Consider the following 27,232-nt stretch of genomic DNA (forward strand, 5'->3'; position numbering starts at 1 on the left):
AGGAGGCTGGGAACTGGGTTGCCTTCTCTCTCCCAGTTCTTTCTCCTTATCGGAGAGGTTTCCCCTTGTTCTGGACACAAAGTAACTTTCTCTGTCTCTTGCGCATGTGCAGGCACCATATCGCACCTGGCCAACACTACTTCTCTGTATGTTCTCAGTGGGGAGGAGATGGGGTTTCTCATACTCCGGCACAAGAGGGGGAACGTGACAGATTGTAAGAGCTGGCCACGACTTGTGGACTGAAGGGGAAACAGGCTTTATGAAGCTGAACATGAGTGCCCTCATGTGGTCTGCTAGTTCACTACAGTTTGCATTCTTATGTAAATCCCTGGCCTGTAGCCACTATTGTTCACCACCACTATAAACCCTCTGCCCTCCCACTGCAGGGCACAGAGATCTGCTTTGGTCCTGTGGCTTCGCAGGATTTGCCTCATCCGTAAACACCTTCGCTGCCATCCTGGTGTTGCCCTCCTCTTTTTTCTGTCTCTCGGCACCCTCCATTCTGGAGGCAAGTTTCAAGTTACTGGTTCATGCCTGGACAAGAAGTTGTAGAAAGCTTGAGGGGAAGTGAACTTTCTTTGCTTTGGTTTACTAAAACCACTCAAGTATTGGGACTTTCTAACTATCTTTGGTTCTTTCCCAATTCCCTTTGGAACTGTTATCAGCAGACACTCTTCCTTCTCTGTGACGAAACCCCTACACATGTAGTGGGGAGGGGTTGACTCTCCAAATAGAACTTCCAGGTAAAATATACTGACTCAGTGCCATTGAGTCGATTCCGACTCACAGCAAGTGTCATGGATTGAATTGTGTCCCCAAAAAATATGTGTATCAATTTGGCTAGGCCATGATTTCCAGTATTGTGTGACTGTCTACCACTTTGCCACCTGATGTGATTTTCCTTTGTGTTGTAAATTCTGCCTCTATGATGTTAATGAGGGGGGATGGGCAGCAGTTATGTTAATGAGGCAGGACTCAATCTGCGGGATTGGATTGTGTCTTGAGCGAGTTTTTTTGGGATATAAAAGAGAGAAGTGAACAGAGACGGGGGACCTCCTATCACCAAGAAAGCAGTGCCGGGAGCAGAGCGCGTCTGTTGGATCTGGGGTTCCTGTGCACAGAAGCTCCCGGTCCAGGGGAAGGTTGATGACAGGGACATTCCTCCAGAGCCAACGGAGAGAGAAAGCCTTCCCCTGGAGCTGATGTTCTGAATTTGGACTTCTAGCCTACTAGACTATGAAAGAATAAACTTCGGTTTGTTAAAGCCACCCACTTGTGGCACTTCTGTTACAGCAGCACTAGATAACTAAGACAGCAAGCCTAAAGGACAGAGCAGAACTGTCCCGCAGGGTTTCCAAGGCTGTAATCTTTACAAAGGCAGACTGCCATATCCTTCTCCTGTGGAGCGGCTGATGTGACTGAACCTCCAACCTTTCAGTTAACAGCCAAGCACTTAACCATTGCACCACCAGGGCTTCTTAAAATATACTGCAGAGGGCTATTTTTAGAAGTTCCAGAAAATTCTCCTACACGTGCTTCAAATTATAGCTGATAGAAACCTTCATATACCTGCACTATGTATGATTCAAAAACAGAATCCTTGGGGCAAAAACCTCCACAACACTGGTGGAATAAATGGAGCAGAGCCCGGAAAGAGTCCAGATTGAGTCTTCTCAGATTGCCACAAACTTTTCTTTTTGAACAAACATGCAAAGATTAGGCCAGCTCTAGGGGTATAAACACGATGACAAGCAGCAATGACCCATGTATCTCCTTGAACAAGCCAAGGCTTGTTCTCCCTGCCTGAGAGCAACTGCAACCATTGCTAAATGAGATAAAACATTATTAGATCTTGTACTAGTTGTTGCTGTTGTTAGCTGCCATTGAGTCATCCCCGACTCATGGCGACTTCATGTGTAATATAACAAAACATTGCTCAGTCCTGTGCTTTCCTCACGATTGTTGGTATTTTGAGCCCATTGTCGTGGCTATTGTCAATCCACCTCGCTGAACGTTTCCCTTGTTTTTGCTGTCCCTTAACTTCACCAAATGGTATATCCTTTTCTAGTGATTGGTCCTTCCTGATGACAAGTCCAAAGAAAGCGAGCCGAAGTCTTGTCATCCTTGCTTCTAAGGAGCATTCTGGTTGTATTTCTTCTAAGACTGGTTTGTTCATTCTTCTGGCAGTTCATGGTATATTCAATGTCCTTTGCCAACACAATTCAAATGCGTCAATTTTTCTCCTGTCTTCCTTTTTCATTGTCCAGCTTTTACATGCCTATGAGGTGATTGCAAAGACCAAGGCTTGGGTCAGGTGCACCTCAGTCATCAAAGTGACATCTTTACTTTTTAAAACCTAAAAGAGGTCTTTTGAGCAGATTTGCCCAGTGCTGTACGCTATTTGATTTTTTGGCTGCCGCTTCCATGGATATTGATTGTTGACCAAGTAAAATGAAACTGTATTAGAATCACCTTTAAATCTCAGGATATCACATGCAATATGATTCCTATTGTGAACTGAAAGACAATTTTTTTTTCTGCTTTTCGATGAACTAATTATGGCGTCTTGTTACTTTCTCCTTCACATATTACCCTCAAGCAACTCTCTTACACCTTCCTGAAGGACAAACCCATTTTTGTGTTTCTTCAAAAGTGTTCATAACCAGAACAGACCTTTTGGACACTCCAGTACCAGATTCTGACTTAATGTTGTTTGTTGATGGTCTTATCTTAAAAATGAAGCTATCCTAAAATTTATATGGAAGTCCAAAGAGCCTAGAATAGCTAAAACAATCTTGAAAAAGAAGAACAAAGTTGGAGCACTCACCCTTCCCAATTTCAAAGCTTACTACAAAGCTACAGCAATCAAGACTGTGTGGTCCTGGCATAAAGACAGATAGAATTAAGTGTCTAGAAATAAACCTTCATGTTTATCATTGACTGAGTTTTGACAAGGGTGCCGAGACAATCAGATGGAGGAAAGAATTGTCTTTTCAACAAATGATGCTGGCACAACTGGATATCCACATGCAAAAGAATGAGGTTGGACCCCTACCTCACACCGTACACAAAAATTAACTCAAAATGGATTAAAGACTTAAATAGCTAAAATTATAAAACTCTTAGATACAATACCTAAAGCACAAGCAACTAAACAAAAAAATAGATAAATTTTACTTAATCAAAATGAAAAGCTTTTGTGTTTCAAAGAACACCTTCAAGAAAGTGAGGGGAAGACAACTCATGAAATGGGAGAAAATATTTGAAAATCGTCTATCTTATAAGGGACTTGGATTTGTATCTAGAATATATAAAGAACTCTCACAACTCAGTAACAAAGGCAACTAACCTAATTAAAAAATGGACAAAGAATATGAATAGACATTTCTCCAAAGAAGATATACAAACAGCCAATAAGCCCATGAAAAAGATACTCAATATCATTAGCCATCAGGGAAATGCCACAATGAGATCCCACTTTACACCCACTAGGATGGATATAATGAAAAAATCAGACTAGAAACAAGTATTGTTAAGATGTGGAAAAACTGGAACCCTCATATACTGGTGGGGACGTAAAATGGTGCAGCCGCTTTGGAAATCGGTTTGGTGTAATTCCTCAAAAGGTTAAATACAGAATTACCATATTATCCAGCAATCCCACTCTTAGGTATATACTTAAGAGAAATGAAAACATATGTCTACACAAAAACTTCTCCGTGAGTGTTCACAGCAGTATTACTCACAAGAGCCAAAAAGTGGAAACAACCAAAATGCCCACCAACTGATGAACGGATCAACAAAATGTGATATATCCACACAATGGAATATCATTTGGGCATAAAAAGGAATGGAGTACTGACATATGTTACAACATGGCTGAAATTTGAGAACATGCTAAGTGAAAAAAACAATTACAAAAAATCACGTATTTATACAAAAATGTCCAGAGTTGGCAAATCCATAGACAAAAGTAGATTAGTGGTTGACAGGGGTAGGCGGAGGGTGGGGAGTGGATTTGAGGGGAAATGGGGGGAGTGGCTGCTAATGATACATGGTTTCCTCTTGGGATAATGAAAATTCTAAAATTGACTGTGGTTGGATCAATAAAACTACCAGCTGCCATTGACTCTGACTGATGGCGACCTCATGTGTGTCAGAGTAGAACTGTGCTCCATGGGGTTTTCAGGGGCCAATTTTTCTGAAGTGGATTGCCAGGCCTTTCTTCCAAGGCGCCTCTGGGTGGATTCAAGCTTGTACACTCAGTCAGCAGCTAAGCGTGTTAACGGTTTTACATAGTAGGTATCAGCTGCTGTTGAATCGGTTCCGACTCATGGCGGCCCGATGTGTTGCCCAGTACAACTGCGGTCTACAGGGTTTTCACGGCTCTGACTTTTGGCAGCAGATTGCCAGGCTTTTCTTCTGAAGCACCTCTTGGTGAATCTGAACTGCCTACCCTTCAGTTAGTAGCTGAGCGCTTAACCGTTTGCCCCACCCAGGGCCTCCCGCATAACAGGTAAAAAAAAATTTTTTTTTTTTTTTTTTTGTAGTCAGCACTTATTTGTGGAGCCAACGTGGTGGAATAGTGCAGAACTCAGCTTAGATGGGCCACAGCGCCTGGGCACACCGGCAAAAGGTGTGAACTCCACCCTCTCTAGGAGCCTCCTACCCCCATTGTGGGGCTGGGACCTGGGCAGCTGGAGGGTTTGCAGAGACAGATGGGTGTCTCCTGTCCAGGTGCCCCACAGTCCTTGCTCTGACTCTGCTGGGCACCATGCACCCACTCCCCGCACTGTTCACTCCCTCTGCAGGACAAGGGGAGCTGGAGGCAGTAAAGCCTCCACACTCCACTCCGTTTCCAGCCCCCTTCTGAGACCCCATGGGGCCCCCGTGTCCCACAGCTCTGGCGGATCCCCAGAGCTTCATTTAGGTCCCTGTTCGGCCCTCCTGTGGATGCCTGGTTTTGCCGCTCTGGCAGGCTCTGGCAGACTCCAGGCTCTCGCAGACACCAAGCATGTGCTCCCGCCTGGCCCGCTCCTCTGCTGCAAGCCCTCGATCCCACCAGCCAAGCCCCGGCAGCAGGGCATCCCTGCCTCGTCACCTCAAGGCCCAGAAGGAGGTGACTCCGCCCTGCTCACCACGGAAAAGTCTCTGCCCCTTTGGAGCACCAGGAGGAAGGGCTCCTTCCAGGAGCCAGCACCCAGGCCTTTGTGCACACGGGTCCTGGGGGCTGTCCCGTGGTGGCCCTTCCTGCCATCCTCCAGCACTCACCCACACAGTCCTTGCGGTTCCAATGGAGCCGCCTCCCTGGGGGGCAGACGCACTCGTAGCTGCCCTTGGTGTTGACGCAGCCCTGGTCGCAGCTCCCGCTGTTCAGGCTGCACTCGTCCACGTCTGCAAGCACAGGTGGGCGTGAGGGCAGAGGGGAGCGGACTGGGGCTGGCAGGGTGATGGGCCCTCTAGGACAGGAGGGTGGAACTCTCCTTGACACCACCCCCAGCCCAACATCGTCAGCTGGTGCAGACACCAGCCGCACACAGGTATACATGGTCATGCACACAGAATCGTCACATACATGGTCACACAGACACACACAATCACAGTCACACGGCTACGCACACAGTCACATAGCCACACAGCATACAGAGTCACATACACGGTCAGCCACGCACAGTGACATGAACAGTCACACAGCCACGCAGTCACACACACAGTCACAAAACCATGCACACTCAGTCACATAGCCATGCAGTCACCGTCACACACGCACAGCCACACACACAGTCATAGTCACACAGCACAGAGTCAGTCACGCAGCCATACCATACAGCCATGCACGCAATCACAGTCACATAGTCACATGGTCACATACACAGCCAGACAGCCACACACACAGTCACACAATCACACAGCCATGCAGCCACACACAGGATCACAGAGTCACCCACAGTCACACACATGGTCACACACAGTCACATACATGCAGTCACACAGCCACATACAGTCACAGCCACAGTCACACATACGCACATTGTCACACAGTTATACACAGTCATGCAGTCATGCACACACGGTCACACACAGTTACACACGTAGCCACGCAGTCACGTTGCCACGCAGGTCACACAATCACACACAGTCTCACAGTCACGGTCATGCACAGAGTCATGCAGCCACGTACACACAGTCACAGGCACAGTCACGCACATAGAGTTAAACACACAGTCACACACACACACAGGTGCACAAGGTTCCGATGGTCAACAAACAGCTGCGTGCCCTCTCCCAGGGAGCCGGGCAGTGTTCTGAGCTCAAGCAGCTGCTCCCAGCCTGGAGGGCGGCAGAGAAGGCGGCCTACGATGAAAACTGCCAGGCAACCAGGTCTGTGGGGCAGGGACCAAGCACTGCTCAGGGTTCATGAGGCCCAGGACATGGTCTCACTGTGGGACTGGACTTCCCAGCCTCCGTTTCCCCTCCTGAAGGCCCTCCTCTGACCACTGGAGACCAAGGGTCCCAGTGATGATGGGGACAAGGGCTGGAACGTTCCTGCTGGGTGGAAGGACTGTAATGCCCAGCGCCTGGCCCAGGGAAGTCTTTGTAAGGCCTTCCTGAAGAATCAGCAGCCCACCCAGCACCTGCTGTGCCCTGACTCCTGCAGGGTGTGGCTATCTCCATCTCCCCAACAGGAAGAGGCACCCAGAGACGGTAGGGCCACCCTTGATTCCTCCACCTTCATGCCCCATCCATCACCTGGTCCCACCAGCTCAGGCTCCCAAATACACTAGAGACTGCCCTCACCCCAGCAACAATGCCTGGACCACTGGTTCTCACCGCACCAGGAGTGAAGCCCACGTCCCCTCCAGGGCTCACCAAGCACTGCCTCTCAGCGCGCCACCATCCTGCCCACATCTTGGCCCCGTCCCCTTCTCTCACGGGGCTCCAGCCACCCTGGCTGCCCCTTGGCTGCTCTGGGCTCCTCCTGCCTCAGTACCTTTGCACATGCTGTTCCTTCTGGACCACCCCCCCACTCTCAGGCTCCCCCATTGCCTCAACACTCCCTGGCCTTCTCTGTGTGCCCCTCCCACCTGGTGAACCATCTGTGGGGTTCTTTCTGTGCTGGCTGCTTGCGGGCAGAGGTCTTTGGGCAGGTCCCCCGTGACTGGCCGAGGCCCGGCACACAGCAGGTACTTGCTGCCCCTTGCCCCTGCCCGGCCTCCCCAGCCTAGCTTAAGTCCCTCCCAGGCCCCCCAGGGTCCAGGTCGCGGGGTGCAGTGCGGGTGGCCGTGCGGCCGGGCGCGTGCCTCGGGGGGGAGGTGGCCCTGGCGGGCAGGCTGCAGACCTCCGCAGTGAGTTGTCCCGTAGAGGGTGTAGCCGCGGTGACACAGGCACTGGAAGCTTCCAGGGGAGTTGATGCAGATGTGGTCGCAGGTCCGCTCGAAGGAGCACTCGTCGATGTCTGCGTGGCCACAGGGAGACAGGGTGGGAGAGCAGTCAGGGCCTGTCCCTCACTCACTCACAGCAAGTCTGTGCACATGCAGGCCCTGGGCCCGAGGGGATCGCTGGCCAGCCCTCGGGGCTCAGTATGCAGACGACTCACAATAAACATTTGACATCTGGTCACTGCCCCATTAACCTTACTCTCCTGGGTTCAAAGCCTCCTCAAATCTTTCCCGGAGATGGGCACGGTAGGAATATTTTGAATAGAAGGGGTTATTATGACTATTATGAGTCTCTGGCAGTTTATTATTGCACATTCAATGTGACTGGGGTCAGCGTTTAATCCACACCGGCATGGCCTTTATCCCACTTTTGAGGTGAGGAAATGGGGTGAGGCTCCCCCAAGGGCCCCGAGGAAGCAGCAGACTTGGACATGAACCTGGGCCTCCTGGACTCTGACCAAAGCCTGTTTTCCCATTACCCCAAGATGTCTGTTGAGGAAATAATGAAACACCACAGATAGAAAGGGGGAAATGGTCTTCTCCTAAGAGTTAACAACGGATCCCTGAGAGTATGTGAAATTTGGCTCTGAGGTTCCTGGCAGGCAGGGCAAAAAGGGAAAGAGGAAGGGTCACAGAGTGCTTGTTACTGGAAAGGAGGAAATGAACCACATGTTACAGGAGACAAGTCTGTCCCGGCCATACATTCTGAGGAAAATGTCTCCTACAAGACAGGTGATGGGGACCTGAGGGCAACGCAGACAGTGACCTGACCTTCATTGTTTGCATACATGAGCTCATGCGACTTCATACATAGTCACAACATACGTGTGTTTATAACAACATTAACGCAGGAAGGAACTGTGTCATGGGTGCTCAAAGGAGGACACCATCCCTTCCAGGGATGATCTGGGAAGACCTCCTGGTACTGTGGTACCTGGGCTTAGCCTTGAATGAGGGGCCAGCTTGGAATGAGGACATGAGAGTGGCGAGAGGGCATTCCAAACAAGGAGAACAGGACAGGCCTTGGCCACCATGGCTGCCCCTTCGCCAGTCTGGGCTCCCTCTGCCTCAGTGCCTTTGCACATGTGGCTCCCTCTGGACCACTCCTGGAGGTGGGCAGAACCCAGGGGGCCATATGGAGGGGTGACACGGATGTGGGTGGAGGAGACACGGCTGGGGCAGACATGTATCTCACCCCATCCTCAGCCACTGCCACCTCTCAGAGGTGGGGGGAACGTAGAGTTGAGGTCCCTCCACAGTCCTGCACAAACCAGGTGGGGGCAGACTGAGAAACAAAGACCTTGCTCTCACCCAGACTGATGGCAAGACAGTCCCCTAACTCCATCTGTGGAGGCTGAGGCCCAGCCTAGGGAGGGAAGGGGGTGGCCCGGGTCACACACTGAGCTCAGGGACAGGCTGGACCTGGAGCTGCCCTAACCAGCCTCCTGCTCTCCCCATCTGCAGGGCCTCCTGGGGCCCAGTCCCTGCCTCTGAGCCGCACTCACAGGCCGAAGTGACATCCCTTAGTAGCCTCAGGCACACACATGAAACGAGCCAGTGAGGGCCCCCGCAGGATCAACACTGATGAGACTGAGCCCCGCCCTCCGCAGTCTCTCCTAAAGCTGGCCCCCATGAACACCCCTGTTTTCTTCCCATGGCTCATCCAACCCCACAGGGCTCCTCGGGTCCCCCCAGCACCTCCCAGGGTGGGTTCACAGCCTTGGCAGCCCTGGGAAAATTCCTATGCATCCTTTAAGCGATGACACCAATGTCACCTCCCCCCGAAAGCCTGCCCTGCCGCCCTCTCCACAGCCCATCCCCTGGGCTCCCTCTGGATCCCGATGTCCTGCTGGACTGGTTCTGAGCTGTGCAGTTGACTTCCGCCTACACCCCTCCTCCCACGAGTCCTGCTGAAGACTGCACCAGGGACTCTCAAGGAAGGACTGGTGGAGATTGTCTGCAATGTGCCATGCAGTCCACCAGATGGCAGCATCCTACCTCTGAAGCCAGAGCCACTGGAGGCCACCTGGGGAGGGACGGGCCGGGGCGAGCTCTGAGGGACACCCCTGACTCGTACTGTACCTGAGACACGTGCTGACCCCTCTCTGTACGTCAGCTTCCCATCTATAAAAGCGGGAGGTTGGACTGTTGTGTCACGGGGCCTGGGACAGGGGGCCCTAAAGTGATGAAGCTCTAAGCTCCTTGGACCTGGGGCCGGCCTGAGGGACCAGGAAAGGCGAGGTGATCAGGAAACATGTCAAGGACTGAAAAGCCACATCCGGTCCCTCCAGCCCGGCCAGGAGAGTGGACAAGCTCCATCCACACGCTCCCTTCCTCCCCTGGCAGCTGGCATCAGCCCTGAAGGGGAGCTGGCAAGACCAGGTGGGGCCAGGGGGTCCCTGACAAGGAGTGGGTGCCCAGGGCTGGCAGAGCTTACCTTGGCAGGTGCGCTCGTCGGTCAGCAACTTGTAGCCCTTCTGGCAGCCACACTCAAAGCTGCCCACGGTGTTCCGGCAGAAGTGGTCACAGCCCCCGTTGTTCGTCAGGCACTCGTTGATGTCTGTGGGATGCGGGGTGAACGGGTGGGTGGGGGGAGAGTGGGCTCCTGCTGTCCGGTGGGGGACACGGCCCAGGCACCATCCGTCCCATCCTGCACCTCAGCCCCCTCAACTGGAGGGGTGGGAACTCCCCAAACGTCACTGCTCCTCCTGCCCCAGGCTTGACATCATAGAATGGAAAGGACCCATCACCTGCTGAGCCAGGGAAGGCAACAGGGACGACGACCCCCGTGTCCCCTCTACCCACACAATCACGGAGGGGGACTGAAGGGCAGTGACAGGCTCTGTTACCTGCAGGTGCTGAGCCGAGCTCAACAAATCCTTCATAAAAGAAGGATTTACTGCCCCTGTTTCACTGTCCTGGTGGCCTAGTGGTTAAGAGCTCGGCTGCCAACCAAAAGGTCAGCAGTTCGAATCCAGCAGCTGCTCCTTGGAAACCCAATGGGGCAGTTCTTTCTACTCTGTTCTACAGGGTTGCTCTGAGTTGGAATCGACTCAACAACAGGTTCGTGCCTAAGCATCTCTGCTTGTATGCTTCTAATGACGGGGTGCTTTCTCCCTCTCAGCATAGCCTATTGGCTGAAGCATCCTGAAGGTCCCTGTCTCCTTGAGCACCCGCTGGCCTGTGGGCTCCCCTCATTCGTCTGGGCTTTGCCCTCTGGCCCTAGCCAGCCCGGCCGAGACATGTTGTCAGTGGCCCTGCCCCAAGCAGAGGCTCCAGGAGTCAGCATCCCACTTACTCCAAAGGTCCTCTTGGGCCTGGACCTCCAGGCATCCCTCTTGGTCATCCCTCTCCAGACACAACCCAGTAATTAGTAACCGAAGTGAGAGAGGACTTTCAGGATGGTGGTCTCACTCTGACTGGGGGGCAAAAAGGAAGCCGGAAAGGACTTCTCCTCGATGGTCAGGGACCACATGGCAGCAGAACTGCCAGTCAGAGTCTAGCCCTTGCTGAGCATGACCTGAGCGTGGGTGCTGGCCAGGTGTCTGCACACCTGTCCCATTTTACAGATAGGGGAACTGAACCCAGGGAAGGACCACCGAGGTCTCTGCCGCAGGCTGCTCTCCCCACACTGCTCTCACTGCTTCTTCTGCAGACCAAGCAGGCTGGACTTGAGGCCTGGCGAAAAGTTCTAAAGCCCCGTTTCCCACACCATGTTCTGACACCACCACAACAAAACAAAGCCCTGTCTGAGGTCCAGCACCTCAGGGAGGGCGGAGTTACAGAGAGCTGGCTGACACCCCTGAGGCAGCACCCTGTTTGGGAGGCTGGACGCGCAGTGCATCTTGGGGAGAGGCTGATGACACAAACCTGGGACCGGGCTCTGGGGGACACAGGTGCACCCCACCCTAGGGTGTACCCCTGTAGCCCCAGCCCTTGGCCAGCCTGCCTGAGGCACCTCCACCCAGAGGCTCCTTCTGCTTGCAGGTTCTCATTCTGTTTGCAATCTCTGGCCCCAGGAGGGTGGGGAGGGAGGGAACCTGAGATGCTCCACCCTGAGGGAGGTGGTGCCCAGATTCACCAGACCCATGTCCAGCTGGCACCCTGCCACTCATCAGCTGGGGGCTTCGCACAACCCCCTCACTTCTCTGAACATAGTAGGAGCTCTGTAGTGCTCACTGCAATTCTATTCTCAGAAGCAGTGACTTCTCAGCACCAGGAACCGTGCAGGCATCCTGAAGACCACGGTCTAGGAGCAAAGCTGCCCTGAGGGGAGCCCACCCCGCAGAGCACCAGGAGCTCAGGCCTTTGAGCTGTCGACCTGTTTGCTTCTGGCGAGGGTCCTGTCACTGCTGAAGGGAAGATGCCAAGCACCTTCTGGGCACCACGGCTCTCCCTGCAGTGGGCCAAGTGATCTTCAACACAACCAGAGGGCAGGTTTCCAGGTCACAGGTGAGGCCACAAAACAACAGTGGTGAAAGGGCAGAAGCTGAGCCTCTGATGCCTGTCAGCGCTCCTCCTCTGGCCCGGTCATCCCCGTCCTCCAGAGCCTCGGGCAGCCTAGTGGTGAGGCCTTGAGAGGGTTCAGCACCTCTGAGCCTCAGGGTCACCATCTGCTAACAGGGTCTCTCACAGCATCACTGGGAAGATGAAATGGGCCAAAGTCCCTACGGACGGGGCTGCCACAGGTCGCCTCCATGTCCCCTGCCCTCCTCAGGACCTGCCTTCCTCTGGAAGCCCCAGCCCCTTCCCCTGGGCTGCCACAGGTCGCCTCCATGCCCCTGCCCTCCTCAGGACCTGCCTTCCTCTGGAAGCCCCAGCCCCTTCCCCTGGGCTGCCATAGCGACCAGACAGGGGAGTGAGGCATGTTTGCTGGAGGCCCAGGCTGGCGAGCTGCTGCCTGGGGTCAGTGCGAGGGAGCCCCGGGTATCAGAGGGGCGCTGGGCTCCCACAGGCGGGAGCTCGGACCCAGCTCCGCCACTAACGCTGCCCACCCCTCACATGCCCACCTCTGTGGGAGGCCCAGCCCCCATCGCCTCCCCCACTCCTGGGAAAATGGGCCCCTCTGGGAAGCCTTCCCTGACATTGTCTCTGGGGTTAGCCGCTCCCGGTTCACAGGACCTGCCTTTGAGGGGGATGAGAGGGCCTGGAGGGCAGAGATGGGGGTCTGTACAGAGTCACTGTCCAGGAGTGTGGACGGACTGAGTGACTGACTGAGTCAAGGGTGACCCTAGACAAGGGGGATGTCAGGGCTGAGAGGAGGGCAGGGTCTTGGGCCCTGGAGAGAGAGTGAGAGTGTGATGGTGTGTGTGTGTGTGTGTGTGTGTAGGGGGAAGGGTAAAGGGGGAGGGGTGAACTACAGGGACACTCAGGTCAATTAGTTGCACTCCCCTCTGGGCCTGTCCCACTGAGGGGCACAGCCTGGCAGCCCAGGAGCCATGGGCGTGAGGGCTTGGGAGGGAGCAGAGCGAGGTACAGGGAGCAGCCTGGCAGGGAAGGTGGCCAGCTGGATGGAGGGCAGGCGTGGGCACCGAGGGCACCATGGCTGCCACTCAGAAATAAACCCTGAGAGGATGCCTGCCTGGCCCACAGCGCTAGTGGGAGGGGAGGTAGGTGGGTGTTCCCCCAGATTGTTCTGGAATGTGTTGGGAGGAGCTGGTGCCTCTGAGGGAAATCTAGGCTCCTGCTTGAAGAGCCTAGGCTCCAGGTGCCAGCCTAGAGTGGCTAGGCCTGGTACCGCAGGGAGGGGCTTCAGGGAGGGGGCTCAGGGAGGGGGCCCTCAGGGAGTGGGCTCAGGGAGGGGGTCTCAAGGAAGGTGCCCTCAGGGAGGGGCTTCAGGGGGGCCCTCAGGGAGGGGGTTCAAGGAGGGGGTCCTCAGGGAGGGGCCCTCAGGAAAGGTCAGTTAGCAAGGTGCCCAGGTCCAACAGGTGCACAGCACCAAACCAGAAATTTGAGGACTGGACCCTTGCCCCATCTGTACCCTTGAAACATCAAGGTGAGGGCTTGGGGCAAATCCTGTCTGGAGGTCTGGCTGAAGAAGCCTCCACAGCCCCTATATCCCCACCCATCCCGCCAGGTTTTCATCTCTGGGCTTCCTGAGTGCCCTGCTATCTCTGCCCTCCAGCCAACCATCTGGCTTGATAACCACCTTTTGGCTTCCAGAAAACAATGAACCTTTGAAATCACACCTTTGATATCTTCCTTTGGGCTCTTCCAAGATCAGGGCTTGCATACTGATTGAGGAACCAAAGCCCAGGGCTTGCTGGGAATTCCCACTGGGCTGGCCCTGCCAAGGCCCTGTGTCCTGACCGCCAGGTTCTGGAGCACTCCAGTGTGTGCCCAAGGTTCCAGGAGGGCAGACCTCAGGGTCTGGAGGTCAGCATATGGTTCCTGGGGCTCCCTGATTGGAAGACGTTATGGTGTTCATATCACGCAGTTCTAGACTTTGATGACTCTAAAGTTCCACGGGGCCCGGATCCTTAAACGCTAAAATCTATGAAAACTTCCAGACTCTACTTTTCTCCATCTCTACTGCCACCCCCTGGCCCAAGCTGCCGTCACCTGGAGCCCGGGAGATGCCCACTCAGCCCTGTTGAGGGACTGCTGTCCAAGCAGTGGTCAGGGGGTCTTTTCAAAATGAAAACCTGAGTGTGTCCGTCCCCTGCCCAAAACTGCTGAGGCTCTTGGAATGCAGGCCAAATTCCTTGCTCTGGCCGCCAAGTCCTGTACGCCGTGCCACCACCCCGCCCCCCCGCCCATCTTTCAGAGATCCGGACACTCGGCTGCCTCTGCACCACAGCCACCCTGCTGGAAATGCTGTCCCTGACCCTTGCACCCTCGAACCCCCAGCCCTCAGCCCCGTTACTCGAGACCCTGGCATGCTGAGCTTTTTCTGTCTAACACTGTTGTTGGTGAGTGCCATCGAGTCAATTCCGACTCATAGTGACCCCATGGGACAAACAACTGCCTCATTGGGTTTTCTTGGCTGGAGCCCTGATGGCGCAGTAGTGAAGAGCTTAGATGTTAACCAAAAGTAGGCAGTTCGAATCCACCAGCCGCTCCTTGGAAACCCTATGGGGCAGTTCTACCCTGTCCTGTAGGGTCTTTATGAGTCGGAATTGACTCGATGGCGGTGGGTAATCTTTACGGAATTAGCCTGCCACATCTTTGTCCCATGGAGTGGCTGGTGGTTTGAACCACCAACTTTTTGGTTAGCAGCTGAACACTTAACCGTGGCATCACCAGGTCTCCTAGCAGACTGTAACTACATGTTTATGTTGGTGTGCTTTAAAATTAAAGCCTGTCTTTCCTGCATTAGATACAAGAACCCTGGGGGCAGGGAAGGCCCCCCCCCGCCAAGTCCCTGTACCTGCACCAGGTGGGAGCCCAGAAACACAGCCACTAAATGAACAAATGAACCCATCTCTGACTAAAGGGCATGGACAGTGAGGGCCCTAAGAGTTGCAATGACAGCCACGAGGGGCTCAGGCCTGGGGCCCAGGCTCAGGCCTACTCCCCACTGGGGAGAGTTCAGCCAGGTTTGGCCATGGGGCAGAGTAGGGGCAAAAAAAAAAAAAACAAAAAAAACACGCAGTGCTGTCGAGTCAATTCCGACTCATAGCGACCCTATAGGACAGGGTAGAACTGCCCCATAGAGTTTCCAAGGAGCGCCTGGTGGATTTGAACTGCCGACCCTTTGGTTAGCAGCCATAGCACTTAATCACTATGCCACCAGGGTTTCTGAGTAGGGGAGGTCCTGGTTAAAGAGCCAGTTGTTTCTGGAGGGGCCACACCAGTCACACCCAGTGGGGCCCCTGGGCTGGTGGCCCTGGCTGTGTGACAGCCTTCCTCAGGCCCCCAGGCGTGGGGTGGGAGTGGGGAGGGGAAGAGTGCCCCTTGGGGCACCAAGGGATGAGGCCGGGCCGCAGCCAGGTCCCCCCTCAGTGGCTCCCTCTGAATAACTCAGGGCCTGGCCAGACAGATCAGCTCCCAGTGGTGTGCTCCTGGCCTCCAACTTCCCATTCCTGGGGCCTGGCTGCAGCCCCTTGGCAATGAAGGCCTCTGCCCTCTGGTCCTGGGCCAGCGCTGGGCCTCTGGGCAAATGGTACCCAGAAGGACAGTGGCCTGATTTTACACCGTGCTGGCCCAGGCTTGGTGGCAGACGGCTGCACCTCTGTGCACGTCCACTGGGCTGGGCAGACGACCGCGGCCTCCTCCCTGTCCAGGGACGCCTGGCACTTGAGGCGTGTGGGAAGACTCAGGTGCCACCAGCTGCCCCTGTGGCCAGAACAAACCTCAGCTATGTGGTGGTTACAGTAGGGCTCTGTTTTCATATAAACTGGCGGAAGCACTGTTATTTCTGTCAGTGTTCACTGGGTCCTTCCCAGCTCCGGAGCCTGCGAGCTGGCGAGGAAAGGGAAGCCTTCCGCTGTCTGCTCATTTTTATGGCTTAAAAAAGCCCATCTCACACTATTTAAAATCACCCTGAGCCTTTGCTCTCAGTGTTCTTGACCCCTGGGTGGCAGGAGTTCAAGTTCCTCCCTCCTTGCACGCCCCGCCCTCCAGCCTACACCATCCTGGTAGGGTGGCCAGAGGAGACCAACCAGGTGTACAGGGACTTGATGGCCATGCTGAGCTGTGGGGAGGGTTGGCTAGGTGCTGTGCCTCGCTTGCCTCACAGGGGGCTTTGGTATTCAGGCCTAACTCTGACCCCAAAGGCCATGGCTTCTTGTTATTGTTAGGTGTCGTTGAGTCGGTTCCGACTCATGGAGACTCTATGTCTAACAGAATAAAATATTGCCTGGCCTTGCACCATCCTCACAATCTTTGCTATGCTTGAGCTCATTGTTGCAGCCACTGTCAATTCATTTTGTTGAGGGTCTTCCTCTTTTTCGGTGACCCTCTACTCTACCAAGCTTGATGTTCTTCTCCAGGGACTGATCCCTCCTGATAACATGTTCAAAGTATATGAGACGAAGTCTCGCCATCCTCGCTTCTAAGGGGCATTTTGGCTGTACTTTTTCCAAGACAGATTTGTTGGTTCTTCTGGCAGTCCATGGTATATTCAATGTTATTTGCCAACACCACAATTTAAAGCCATCAATTCTTCTTTGGTCTTCCTTATTCATTGTCCAGTTTTCACATGCATATGAGGCGACTGAAAACACCATGGCTTGGGTCAGGTGCACCTTGGTCCTCAAAGTGACAGCTGGGAATTGCAGACACTTAACTGTGTTCACGAGGGACCTATACATAGACCAAGAGGCAGTTGTTCAAACAGAACAAGGGGGATAATGCATGGTTTAAATGGAAAAGATATGCATCAGAGTTGTATCCTTTCACCATAATTATTCAACCAGTGCGTGAGCAAATAATCTGAGAAGCTGGACTAGATGAAGACGAATGAGGCATCAGGATTGGAGGACGACTCATTAACCTGTGTTATGCAGATGACACAACCTTGCTTGGTGAAAGAGGACTTGACGCACTTTACTGATGAAGATCAAAGAACACAACGTTCAGTAGGGATTACACCTCAGCATAAAGAAAACAAAAATCCTCACAACTGAACCAATAAGCAACACCATGAAAAACAGAGAAAAGATTGACATTGTCAAGGATTTCATATTACTTGGACGTACAATTAACGCCAGTGGAAGCAGCAGTCAAGAAATAAGATGACATATTGCATCGAGCAAGTGTGCTGCAAAAGACCTCTTTAAAAGTGTTAAAAAGCAAAGATGTCACTTTGACTACTAAGGTGCGCCTGACCCAAGCCATGGCTTCTCTTGTTATTGTTGTGTGCTGTTGAGTTGATTCCGACTCATAGCACCCCTGTGTGATGGAGCAGAATTGCCCCACAGAGTTTCCTAGGCTGTAATCTTTATGGGAGCAGATCGTGAGGTCTTTTCTTCCACGGAGCGGCTGGTGGGTTCAAACTGTCGACTTTTTGGTTAGCAGTTGAATGCTCAATCATTATGCCACCAGGGCTCCTTGTATGGCTTCTTAGGGTTCTGTAAACATGTGGTGCAAGGCTGGGCCCTCCTCGCTGATGTCTGTCTCCTTCCCTACCGTCTCATTCTTGAGGTGTCCCCGGGGCCGAGCACCCTGGTGAGGCATGTACTCACTCTCTGTGGCATGAGTCAGGGACTGAGTGGGCCGAGAAACTTCTATGTTCTCAAGCCTCCAGTCCATCCTGTCCTCCCTTCAGTGGAATCGCTCTCCCATCTTGCGCATCCCTCGTCTCCTCATTGCAAAGGTAAGCCTCTCCACGTCCTTATTCCTTCCGGTGAGGTTCTTCCACAACTTCATTCTTTCAAGGATGTGGACACGCAGTGTCCTTATTTTTCCAAAGGGACGAGAAGACAATCACCTCCCAGGATGAGACCTGCCTTTCCCAGACTGTGCTGTGTGCCATGTTGCCACCCCCCACTCTGCAGAACATTCCACATGTCAAGGGCTGAGCGAGGAGGCCATATGCGAGGGCTGCCCCCTTGGGAAACACAGGGAGGCACTAAAGGCCCTGGTAAGTCCTGCAGGGAAGACCCCATTTAATGGTTTAACCCAGTGTACTGCCAAATTATTGGACACCAGAACCCCTTTTCTTGCCCAAACCCAAAACAAAACCCCGAGTCATGGCGACCCCAGTGTTACAGAGTAGAACTGCTCCACAGGGTTTTCTTGGCTGTAATCTTTCCAGAAGCAGTCTGCCAGGCTTTTCTTCTGTGGTGCTGCTGGGTGGGTTCGAACTGACAACCTTTTGGTTAGTAGCTAAGCGCAAACCATTTGAGCCACCCAGGGACCTTTTTCTTGCCTGAAAAAAACCCGTTGTCATCGAGTTGATTCCAACTCACAGTGACCCTATAGGACAGAGTAGAACTGCCCATAGGGTTTCCAGGAAGCTGCTGGTGGATTTGAACTGCCAACCTTCTGGCTAGCAGCTGCTGTCTTAACCAGCCCAGGACCCAATTAATACACTGTGGAACCAGGGTGCTCTTGAACTCTGTTGGGGAATGTTGGTGCCGACCCTATTCTTCTTGCCTCTCCAACAGAATTGGAAGTGACGGTTGAGCCCCCTGTTCCTGCAGCCGCGTGCCCCCCACCCAGCCCAGACCGCTGTGCCCAGTGGTGCCAGCGCACTGAGCCTCTCAGCTCTGCCTGGTGTGGCTGTGACAACCACTCCACTCCTGACCTTTGCACGTCTTCCCATCTGGCTGCAGTGTGAATCCAACCGGGCAGCTGCAGCGCACGCCAGTGGCTGTGTCCTTGCACGTCCGGTCGCAGCCTCCGTTATTGACAGCACACGTCTCTGGGAAGGGAAGACAGAGACGCTCAGCACCCTCAGGCAGAAGCCACCGCCTTTCCCCATCCGTGCGGTAGGAGACCTGGATCCCAGTTCCATCTCTGATACTCTCTAGTTGTGGGGCCCTAGGGAAGCTGCACTGCCTCTCTGAGCCTCAGGCTCCCCATCTGTAAAATGGGGCTGCTGGTTAGGATCTAATGTGACAACGGATGGGAAAACTGCTTGCAAACCATTAAGGTTGGTGCCTGTGTAAATGTTACTGTCAACAGGGTCAAAATCGCTGTTTGGGGGCCAGCCCGGAGACTGGTCAGTTGCCTGTACTCTTGCCCTGCCTGGGCACAGGCTTCAGGTCCAGCTTGGTGTTGACTGGGTGGCCAGCGGGGTTCACCTGTCCTCTCAGAACAAATGGTGGTGGCCCTGGCCACATGGGTAAGGGGAGGGTCTTGGAGCCTGCTACCACCCATCGTCTCTATGAGGTGCTCATCCCACATCTGTTCTCACTGAACGGCAAGCCAGAGCATCTGGTTTTTGTCCACTTGAAGCTTGTCTGTTTTTTTTTCCCTCCTTTCCTAAATTGAAAGGGGCTAGGAGGGGCTGGGGGCCTAACTGAAGTCACTGAACCCAGGGAAGTGGTGCGAGAAGCTCCAGGCAGGGAGTGGCCGCGGAGCCTCAGAGCCAGGTCACTGGGCGTGGGCAGCTCCTGTCTCGTCAGCCTGTTTCTTCCGCGCATCTGGCAGACTTTGATCTTGGGGAGACTGTACTGAGTGGGCTGCCCCTTCTCTGCTGCCAGGAAGCCAGCAGCCACCTGCAGCCATCTGGTGTAGTCTGTGAATTCTCCTGCCTGCTCCGCTCTGGCTTCAGTGGGCACCCACCCTGGCGGCCCTACTCCCCGAGGGCTCTTCCTGCCAGTTTACTGTTAGTGTCTGTTCTTCGGGGGTGTCTGTCTTTCTGCTGGCTGCCTCTGTCCTCTCAGGGAGGATTTTGGGTGGCATGAATGCAAGAGTGAATGAATAAATGAATATCTACCCCCCACTTGCCAAGAGTCCCTGCTGTTAATTAGACCAAACTCATGGTGCCTTTCCTTTGAACTTCAACTTTGGAAGGAGCGGGCAGCGTAGGGAGAGGAGGAAACCCAACATTCCCCGTGTGTGTGCCCATGCACCTGTGCGTTTTTGTGGGGTGGCACTGGGGTGCTACCTGCTGCAGAGGCCATCATCTGCCCTTCCCCTCACAGCCAGGATCATCACCATGCGAGGCCAAGCTGTGACACCTGCCGTCGAGTCGATCCCGACTCATGGTGACCCCACGTGTGCAAAGTAGAACTGTGACGTTTTCAGAAGTAGATCACCAGGTTTGTCTCCCGAGGCACCTCTGGGCAGGCTCAAAGCACCAACCTTTTAGCTAGTCAACCAAAAACCAAACCCACTGCCCGTCAAGACAATTTCAATTCATAGTGACCCTATAGGACAGAGTAGAACTGCCCGATAGTTTCCAAGGAGCGGTCAATTCCAATTCACAGCGACCCTATAGGACAGGGCAGAACTGCCCGATAGTTTCCAAGGAGCGCCTGGCGGATTCGAACTGCCGACCTCTTGGTTAGCAGCTGTAGCACTTAACCACCATGCCACCAGGGTTTTAGCTAGCAGTCAAGTGCTTAACCCTTTGTGCCTAAGTCTTCTTGGCCTGACTCTTGCTGGGCCTGTCTTGCCGCATCTCCCAAATCCCAAGCCTCCAGGGGGGTGGGCGGTTTCTTTGAGCCAATCACACATCTCCCCACCTCCCTGCCTTTGAAGGTCCAGCTGCTGGAAGGTCTCCCCCTGCTTGTCCCTGAGGGTCTGGCTCAAAGGCTGCCTAGTGAGGAGCCACCAAGGCCCCAGACATGGCCTTGCCTGAGCTTGGGTAAAAAAAAAAAAATTTTTCTTTTTTTTTTAGGGGGCCCCTATCTCAGCACGGGCAGTTCCCATGGCACTCGCCTGCTCGTGCCGGCTCATCAACAGGGGCAGGCCTGGGTGGGGATCCCGCTGCCCCTTGCTGTGACCCAGGCAGGCCACCCTTCTCGCTGGACCCGGTGCCGCGCCTGTGAACTGAGGCCCAGCCTTCCCTCACCACTAAATGGCCTGGCCTGCCCCGGTGGTAGTAGTTGCTCAACGAAAGCTTGTTTCCCCTCCAGGGGTTACAACCAGAGGGGAATCCCAGCCCCCAGCCCAAATCAAAGAGCCCACATACCCCCAAGTGCCTTTTAAGCCTTTCATGAGGGAGAGTCCTCTCTGGAGAGGGGATAGAGAACCAGCTGGCTTTCCAGATGCAAGTAATTAAGGCTCGGGCCTCAGGGAGGTGGGCAGCCCTCCAGCGGGGGCGCAGCCAGGGTGGCCTCCCTCGGGGACGGCAGATGACCCCCCAGCCTCTCTGTGGTGGGGCACGCGGGGTACTGGGAGTTGTGTCCCTGAGAAATGGACCCAGCCAAACAGGCTCCAAGAGACACCTCCCTTCCTGACGGCCTGGACGAAGCTGGGAAATCTGTTGGCCAGAGATGAGGGGGCCTCAGGGGTCTCCTGACCAGTATCTTGTCCCCTGGGCAGACTGAGGTCAAGAAGGGGCTTATGTGGCACCAGCTGGGTATGAGGTCTCTGGATCCTCGGAGCAGGACTCCACCCCAGCACAGTCCTCCCTACGCCCTGCCAATGGCCGGTACCTGAGTAGCTTCTGCTTGAACAAGGGGTTCTGGGCCTCCGGGAAGGGCCCTGGACTATTACTGGTGCTGACAAGCCCACCCCACACCAGCCCCCTTCAGCCCTTCCCCTCACTGCAGCCCTGTGAGCCCATTACTCCTGGGCCCTTCACCCCACCGACAGGCCAGGCCCCCACAGAGCAAGACATAACCAGCTCTAAGCTGAAGGGTCCATGGGGTTAGTGGCCGCACGATAGCCTTGAATCTCACTCTCCAGCCAAACCCAGCTCTGGGCACGTACAACCAGGTACCCACTGGAGCCTTGGACTCAACCCCACCCAGTCCTCCTTGTCTCTGCCAAATGGTACCCCATCTGCCTAAGGCTGAATCTCAGGAGTCCCTGTCCCCTTCCCTTCCCTCCCTCATCCCAGCAGTACTCAGGACCTGGCCTGACTTCCATCTCCTGATTCCAGCCCTGCCCTTACTGCTGCTGTCCTGGGCCAGGTTACCACCTCCACCTATGTGACCACTGCACCTCTGATGGTCCTTCTTCCTCTGGACCACTGTCCTCACTCTGGGAGCTGGAGGGCTTGTTCTAAACCAGAAACGTGGCCTAACTCCCTACCACCTTCAAGCTCCATAACGCTAACAGCCCCATTCACCAAGGGTTTCCTGGTGCTGGGTTCTATGCAAGGGCTGGGCAGGGCAGAGCCTCTCCTCAGGCCTCTCCCCATGGGACCTCAGGAGTCCCCTCTACGGGATCTCAGGCCTCTCCCCCATGGGACCTCAGGCCTTCCCCCTGTGGAACCTTAGGAATATCCCCCACAGGACCTCAGGCCTCTCCCCCACGGGACCTCACACTCCCCCCCACGGGGCCTCAGGCATACCCCCAAGGGACCTCAGGCCTCCCCGCCATCGGACCTCAGGCCTCCCCCCACTCCACCGGCGCCTTGGCCTGTTCCCTCCATGATGCAGGGATGGAAGGTTCTGTCTTGCCTGCCCGCCTCAGCTATTGCTCTGAGGTAATATATAATAATGTAATGGGTTTTTGAGTTTAATACTAAATATAAACTGTGAAGTACGAGACACGTGGAAAGGGTAACAATGAAACCTACCCAGGTCCTCAGGGCTAAAATGGGGTGCTGGGGGCTGAAGTCTACAGTTGCAGGACAGGGTGTCCCTGTACAGCCCGATGAGGGCGGGGGTTTCCAGGCTGAGGCTCCTGGGTGCTGCTGAGGAGGCTCCCACCTCAGATGGTCCTTCAGTCTGTTTCACTGCCTGGTCCCCCATCTCTGAACACCCCAGGGAGCAGCCTCAAATCTCTGCTCCCAAGACAGACCACTCAGCCCAGTGTTAGGCCATCACGCTCTCAGAGAGATTCAGAAACCTACTGCCCTGTCCCCTCCCTACAGTGGGGAGTCTTGACTACCGGGTCACCTCAAATGCAGGAAGCAAACGGGAGCTGCGCTCTGGCCCTGGGAGAGGTATGGGAGGGCCCTGCAGACAGGGCCTCCTCCTGAGCCCACGGCCTTCCCTGGGGCCCTGTCCCAGCCCCAGTCCTCCCAGAGGCCAAATTCCCAGAGCCAGGGCAGGAAGTGGCCCTGTGAGGAAATCCTCATCTGGAAACACTCTGGGAGGTGAGGTGAGGCCTCCCGACAGACCTTCAGGGTATGGGGTCCTGAGGTTGTCTGGGGGTCCTGGGGATTTCCTTTCTGGCCTGTGAGCCAGCCAGTCTTTCTCCCTGTATCCAGGTGACAGCTTCCAGGTCCTTCTAAAGTTATCTACTCTACACCTGGGGAAACGGTGGAAACAAACCTCCCAGGAGTACAGCCCATAGCTGACAATGCACCTTCTCACCCCTCCTCCATGGGCCTTATGGAAGCTCCAGAGGAGGTTCTTCACAGGCTGGGAAATGAAGACTCAAAGAGGCTAAGTGACTTGTCCACAAGGACATCATTTGCTGGGCCCGGGGCAAAACGGAAACGCAGGGCCCCTTGTTAAACAATCATTAAGAACTTCAAGACAGAGACGGCAGAGCATTAACGCAATTGTGGGCCCTTCTAGTGGACGGCTCTGTGGACTGCCTGGGTCGCATGCTGTGAGGCTGACCCTGTGTCCCAGGTCACACAGCTATTGGGAAGGGCCAGTACTTGAACCCAGGGCTGTGACACTGCAGGTGGATGAGTGAGCCCAGCCAGGCCAGAGAGCGGGCCTGAGGCAGGTGGGGATGTGGGCTTACGATGTTCTCCACCATCGGGGGGAGAATGGTTCTACCCCCAGGGCTGGGATGGCAGAGGAGGAGGAAGGCCAGGTGTGGGGTCGGGGTCTCAAGTGTAAACGAGCCCTGGAAAGAACCCTTGGGGCAGGCAGGAGAGCCCCACGCAAGTTAGGGGGCCTTGTCTTTGGTCTGTCCCCGTGGAGCTTGAGTTTGAGCATGGGTGACGCTGCCGAGCACACAGCGAGGGCCCGAGGATGCCTTTGCCATCTGGGACAGTGTCCACCATGGTACAGCGGGAAGCCATGAAGCAGGGGGGTGGGAAGCCAGGGCTCCAATGCTGGCTGCATGGGCTGGGCAAGCCACTTGTTTCTCCAAGTCCGAGTTTCCTGATCGATGACATGGAGAGAAAGAACATTTACCACATGGCTCCTGCAAAACAGTGGACGTGACAGTGCTCTGTAAGCTGCCGGGTAACTGCTGGCTGAGAGCTCCCTCTCGCCATGCTCCTTGGAACCTCTGCCTATGGAGTCCAGCTCCCCCGGCAGCTGCTGACTCTCACCCAATGATTTTTCAAGCCCTACTCTGCACTGGGCACCTGGGCATGAACACAGTCCCTGGCCTTGTGGAGGCCCTGTTTAGCAGGGAAGCAGATGGGAACACTGTGTCCAACCCTCTGTCAGACCAGATCTGACCAGCAGTCTGGAGTAGTTACTTGGTACTGGTATTTGGGGGTGTAGCGGTTAAGAGCTATGGCTGCTAACCAAAAGGTCAGCAGTTGGAATCCACCAGGAGCTCCTTGGAAACTCTATGGGGCAGTTCTACTATGTCCTATGGGGTCACTATGAGTCTGGTTGGACGTGACAGCAATGGTTTTGTTTTGTTTTTTGGTAGTCAGGGGAGGGGTTACAGAGGAATCTGACATAAGCTCTGCCCTCAAGAGCAAATGGCTTCTCAGGGGAGATAAATGAGGGCAGGGACCTGGCCTTTCTCAAAGGAGTTTGGCCCCATCTCTCCCACAGCCCACCTCTGTCTCCACAGCCTAGCACACTAGTGGACGGGGTCTACAGGGTGGCTCCTGAGGCCTAACCTGCCACCTTCCTCAGGAGTTGCCTCAGGGGGCCTCCATCAGACAGCCTTCCTGAGTCTCTCTCACTTGCGCGACACTGCCTGTTGGTGAGGCTTCTCCTCGAGGGCAGAATAGGAACAGGCTGGACTCTGTGCTGGGCACCCAGCACAGGGCTGGGTAGGTGCCTGACGAGTTAGGCCAAAGACCCTGCTGAAGGAGTGGAAGCTCTGGAGGCCCCGTTAGGAATGAAAGGAATCAAGGTGACGGAGTCCCTGCCCTGCATGGGGCGCAGCAGGGCAGGAGACCTGAGACCAGCCCATGGCCTAGGAGACCTGCATGTCCACCTAGACAGCCAGGGGGAGGGGGCCTGAGACCAGCCCACTGCACAGGAGACCTGCATGTCTACCTAGACAGCCAGAGGGAGGGGGCCTGAGACCAGCCCACTGCACAGGAGACCTGCATGTCCACCTAGACAGCCAGAGGGAGGGGGCCTGAGACCACCCCACTGCACAGGAGACCCGCATGTCCACTTAGACAGCCAAGTGGGGAGGCCTGAGACCAGCCCACTGCACAGGAGACCTGCATGTCCACCTAGACAGCCAGAGGGAGGGGGGGCCTGAGACCAGCCCACTGCACAGGAGACCTGCATGTCTATCTAGACAGCCAGAGGGAGGGGGCCTGAGACTAGCCCACTGCACAGGAGACCTGCATGTCTACCTAGACAGCCAGAGGGAGGGGGCTGAGGCCAGCCCACTGTACAGGAGACCTGCATATCCACCTAGACAGCCAGAGGGAGGGGGCCTGAGACCAGCCCACTGCACAGGAGACCTGCATATCCACCTAGACAGCCAGAGGGAGGGGGCCTGAGACCACCCCACTGCACAGGAGACCCGCATGTCCACTTACACAGCCAAGTGGGGAAGCCTGAGACCAGCCCACTGCACAGGAGACCTGCATGTCCACCTAGACAGCCAGAGGGAGGGGGGGCCTGAGACCAGCCCACTGCACAGGAGACCTGCATGTCCACCTAGACAGCCAGAGGGAGGGGGCTGAGGCCAGCCCACTGCACAGGAGACCTGCATGTCCACCTAGACAGCCAGAGGGAGGGGGCTGAGGCCAGCCCACTGCACAGGAGACCCGCATGTCCACCTAGACAGCCAGAGGGAGGGGAGAAGGCAGGCGAGGGAAAACCTGAGTGCCGTTTCCCTGTAGGCGGTGCTCTCCGATGGCCCACAACCAGAACTGGATGTGGGTTCAGAGGCTGAGTGTCAGTCCCAGCTCCTGATCCGCCCTGTGAAGCTGAGCGTGCATTACAATCACCGAGACGCTTGTCCTGGCTCCTGGGAGGCTCTGATCCAGCAGGTCCAGTGTGACCCACCAGGCCCTCACTGCTCTGACACACTGCCCTGTCTCCTGGAGGCCTGGCCTGGTGGTGGGAGCAGCCCAAGCCTTTCCTGCATCTGTCCTGGTCTCAGCAGGGCTGGGCTCACCTGCCCTCTGGCCACCAGTATTGACTGAAGCCCAGCTGGGAGGAGGGCCAGGCGCTGGCGGCATCCTGTACTGTGCTGCACAATGTGCCCTGAGGGCAGGGTGCCGGATGGCCTGAGAGCAGACTTCCTGCCCCAAGACGTCTGGACCTGAGTGGGGGTAGGCCCTGGGGGACACCCTAATGGCTGATGTGCTGTGGGGGAGGGGCTCCATATAGCTGGAGGCAAGGAGGTTGTGGAAGCCAGGACTGCAGCCTGACAAGGGAGGGATCTCCCAACTGGGGTCTAAAGGGGGATGGAGGGGGCCGAGAGGGCAGGGAGAAGGAAGGAGGCCTCAGAAGTTTCCACGGGACCACGCTGCTCTCTGCCACATCGAGGCCGGCTGCCTGAGGCCCTATTCCTGAAAGAGCCCACCCAGGCCTCTGGGTCAGTCCCGGGGGCAGGGGGGTGGGCCTGGACACTGCCTTTTAGCACACAACAGCCCGGGAGACTCTGAAGCTCATTTAGGGCCCTGCTGACTTCGCCCAGCTGCTCAGCAAATAACGCCTGTAGGTCCACACCATGCTGGGGGCTCGGCTTACCTGGAGCTCGCCTACTCATGGGGGTTTTCTGTGAGGTTACTTTTGCCAGGGAACCATCTTCCAGGGGCATCAGGATAGGGTACAATTCCAGCGACTGGCTGGGAGTGTGGAGACCCTCTCGGGGGGCTGTCAGGTGGGTGGGGATTCTTACACAGGTGCTCCAGGAGCAGAGCCTCCCTGGAACAGGACTGTCCCGCAGGTCTGCAGCGGGGCTGAGGCCTGACAGCTGGGGAGCAGAGACAAGGCTAACCCAGGAGCAAGACTGGGGGGCCTTCTCTGGCAGGGATGCCTCGGTGTGGGGGGGTGTCTCCATTTGGTTTGAAGGACTTCGACTCTGCAAGACCTCTGGAATGCCCGTCCACTCAGGAGGACCACTGAGGTGTCAGAGGAAAGCAGGCACCAGGACCAGGGGTGCGAGGCTCTTCCCTGCCGCTGACTCCGGCCTTTACTCGGCCGTGAGCAGAGGATGAT

The 27,232-nt window shown here is 55.3% G+C and overlaps 1 protein-coding gene across 3 annotated transcripts in view; it reads right to left on the minus strand.

Moving 5' to 3' along the window:
- SCUBE1 (signal peptide, CUB domain and EGF like domain containing 1) overlaps positions 1–27,232 on the minus strand; it is a 174,939-nt gene that overhangs the window by 22,092 nt on the left and 125,615 nt on the right. For all 3 annotated transcript variants that reach the window (XR_007517430.1, XM_049884602.1, XM_049884601.1), the window contains 4 exons: positions 18,631–18,747; positions 9,877–9,999; positions 7,340–7,456; positions 5,272–5,394 (listed from right to left, as the gene is read on the minus strand). Coding sequence is in view for 2 of the 3 variants with exons in the window: in XM_049884602.1 (XP_049740559.1) it covers positions 5,272–5,394; positions 7,340–7,456; positions 9,877–9,999; positions 18,631–18,747 (480 nt within the window). In the remaining variant the exon portion in view is untranslated. The remainder of the gene's footprint in view (positions 1–5,271; positions 5,395–7,339; positions 7,457–9,876; positions 10,000–18,630; positions 18,748–27,232) is intronic.

This window comes from Elephas maximus, chromosome 4, assembly GCF_024166365.1.
Source record: "Elephas maximus indicus isolate mEleMax1 chromosome 4, mEleMax1 primary haplotype, whole genome shotgun sequence".
NCBI lineage: Eukaryota > Metazoa > Chordata > Mammalia > Proboscidea > Elephantidae > Elephas > Elephas maximus.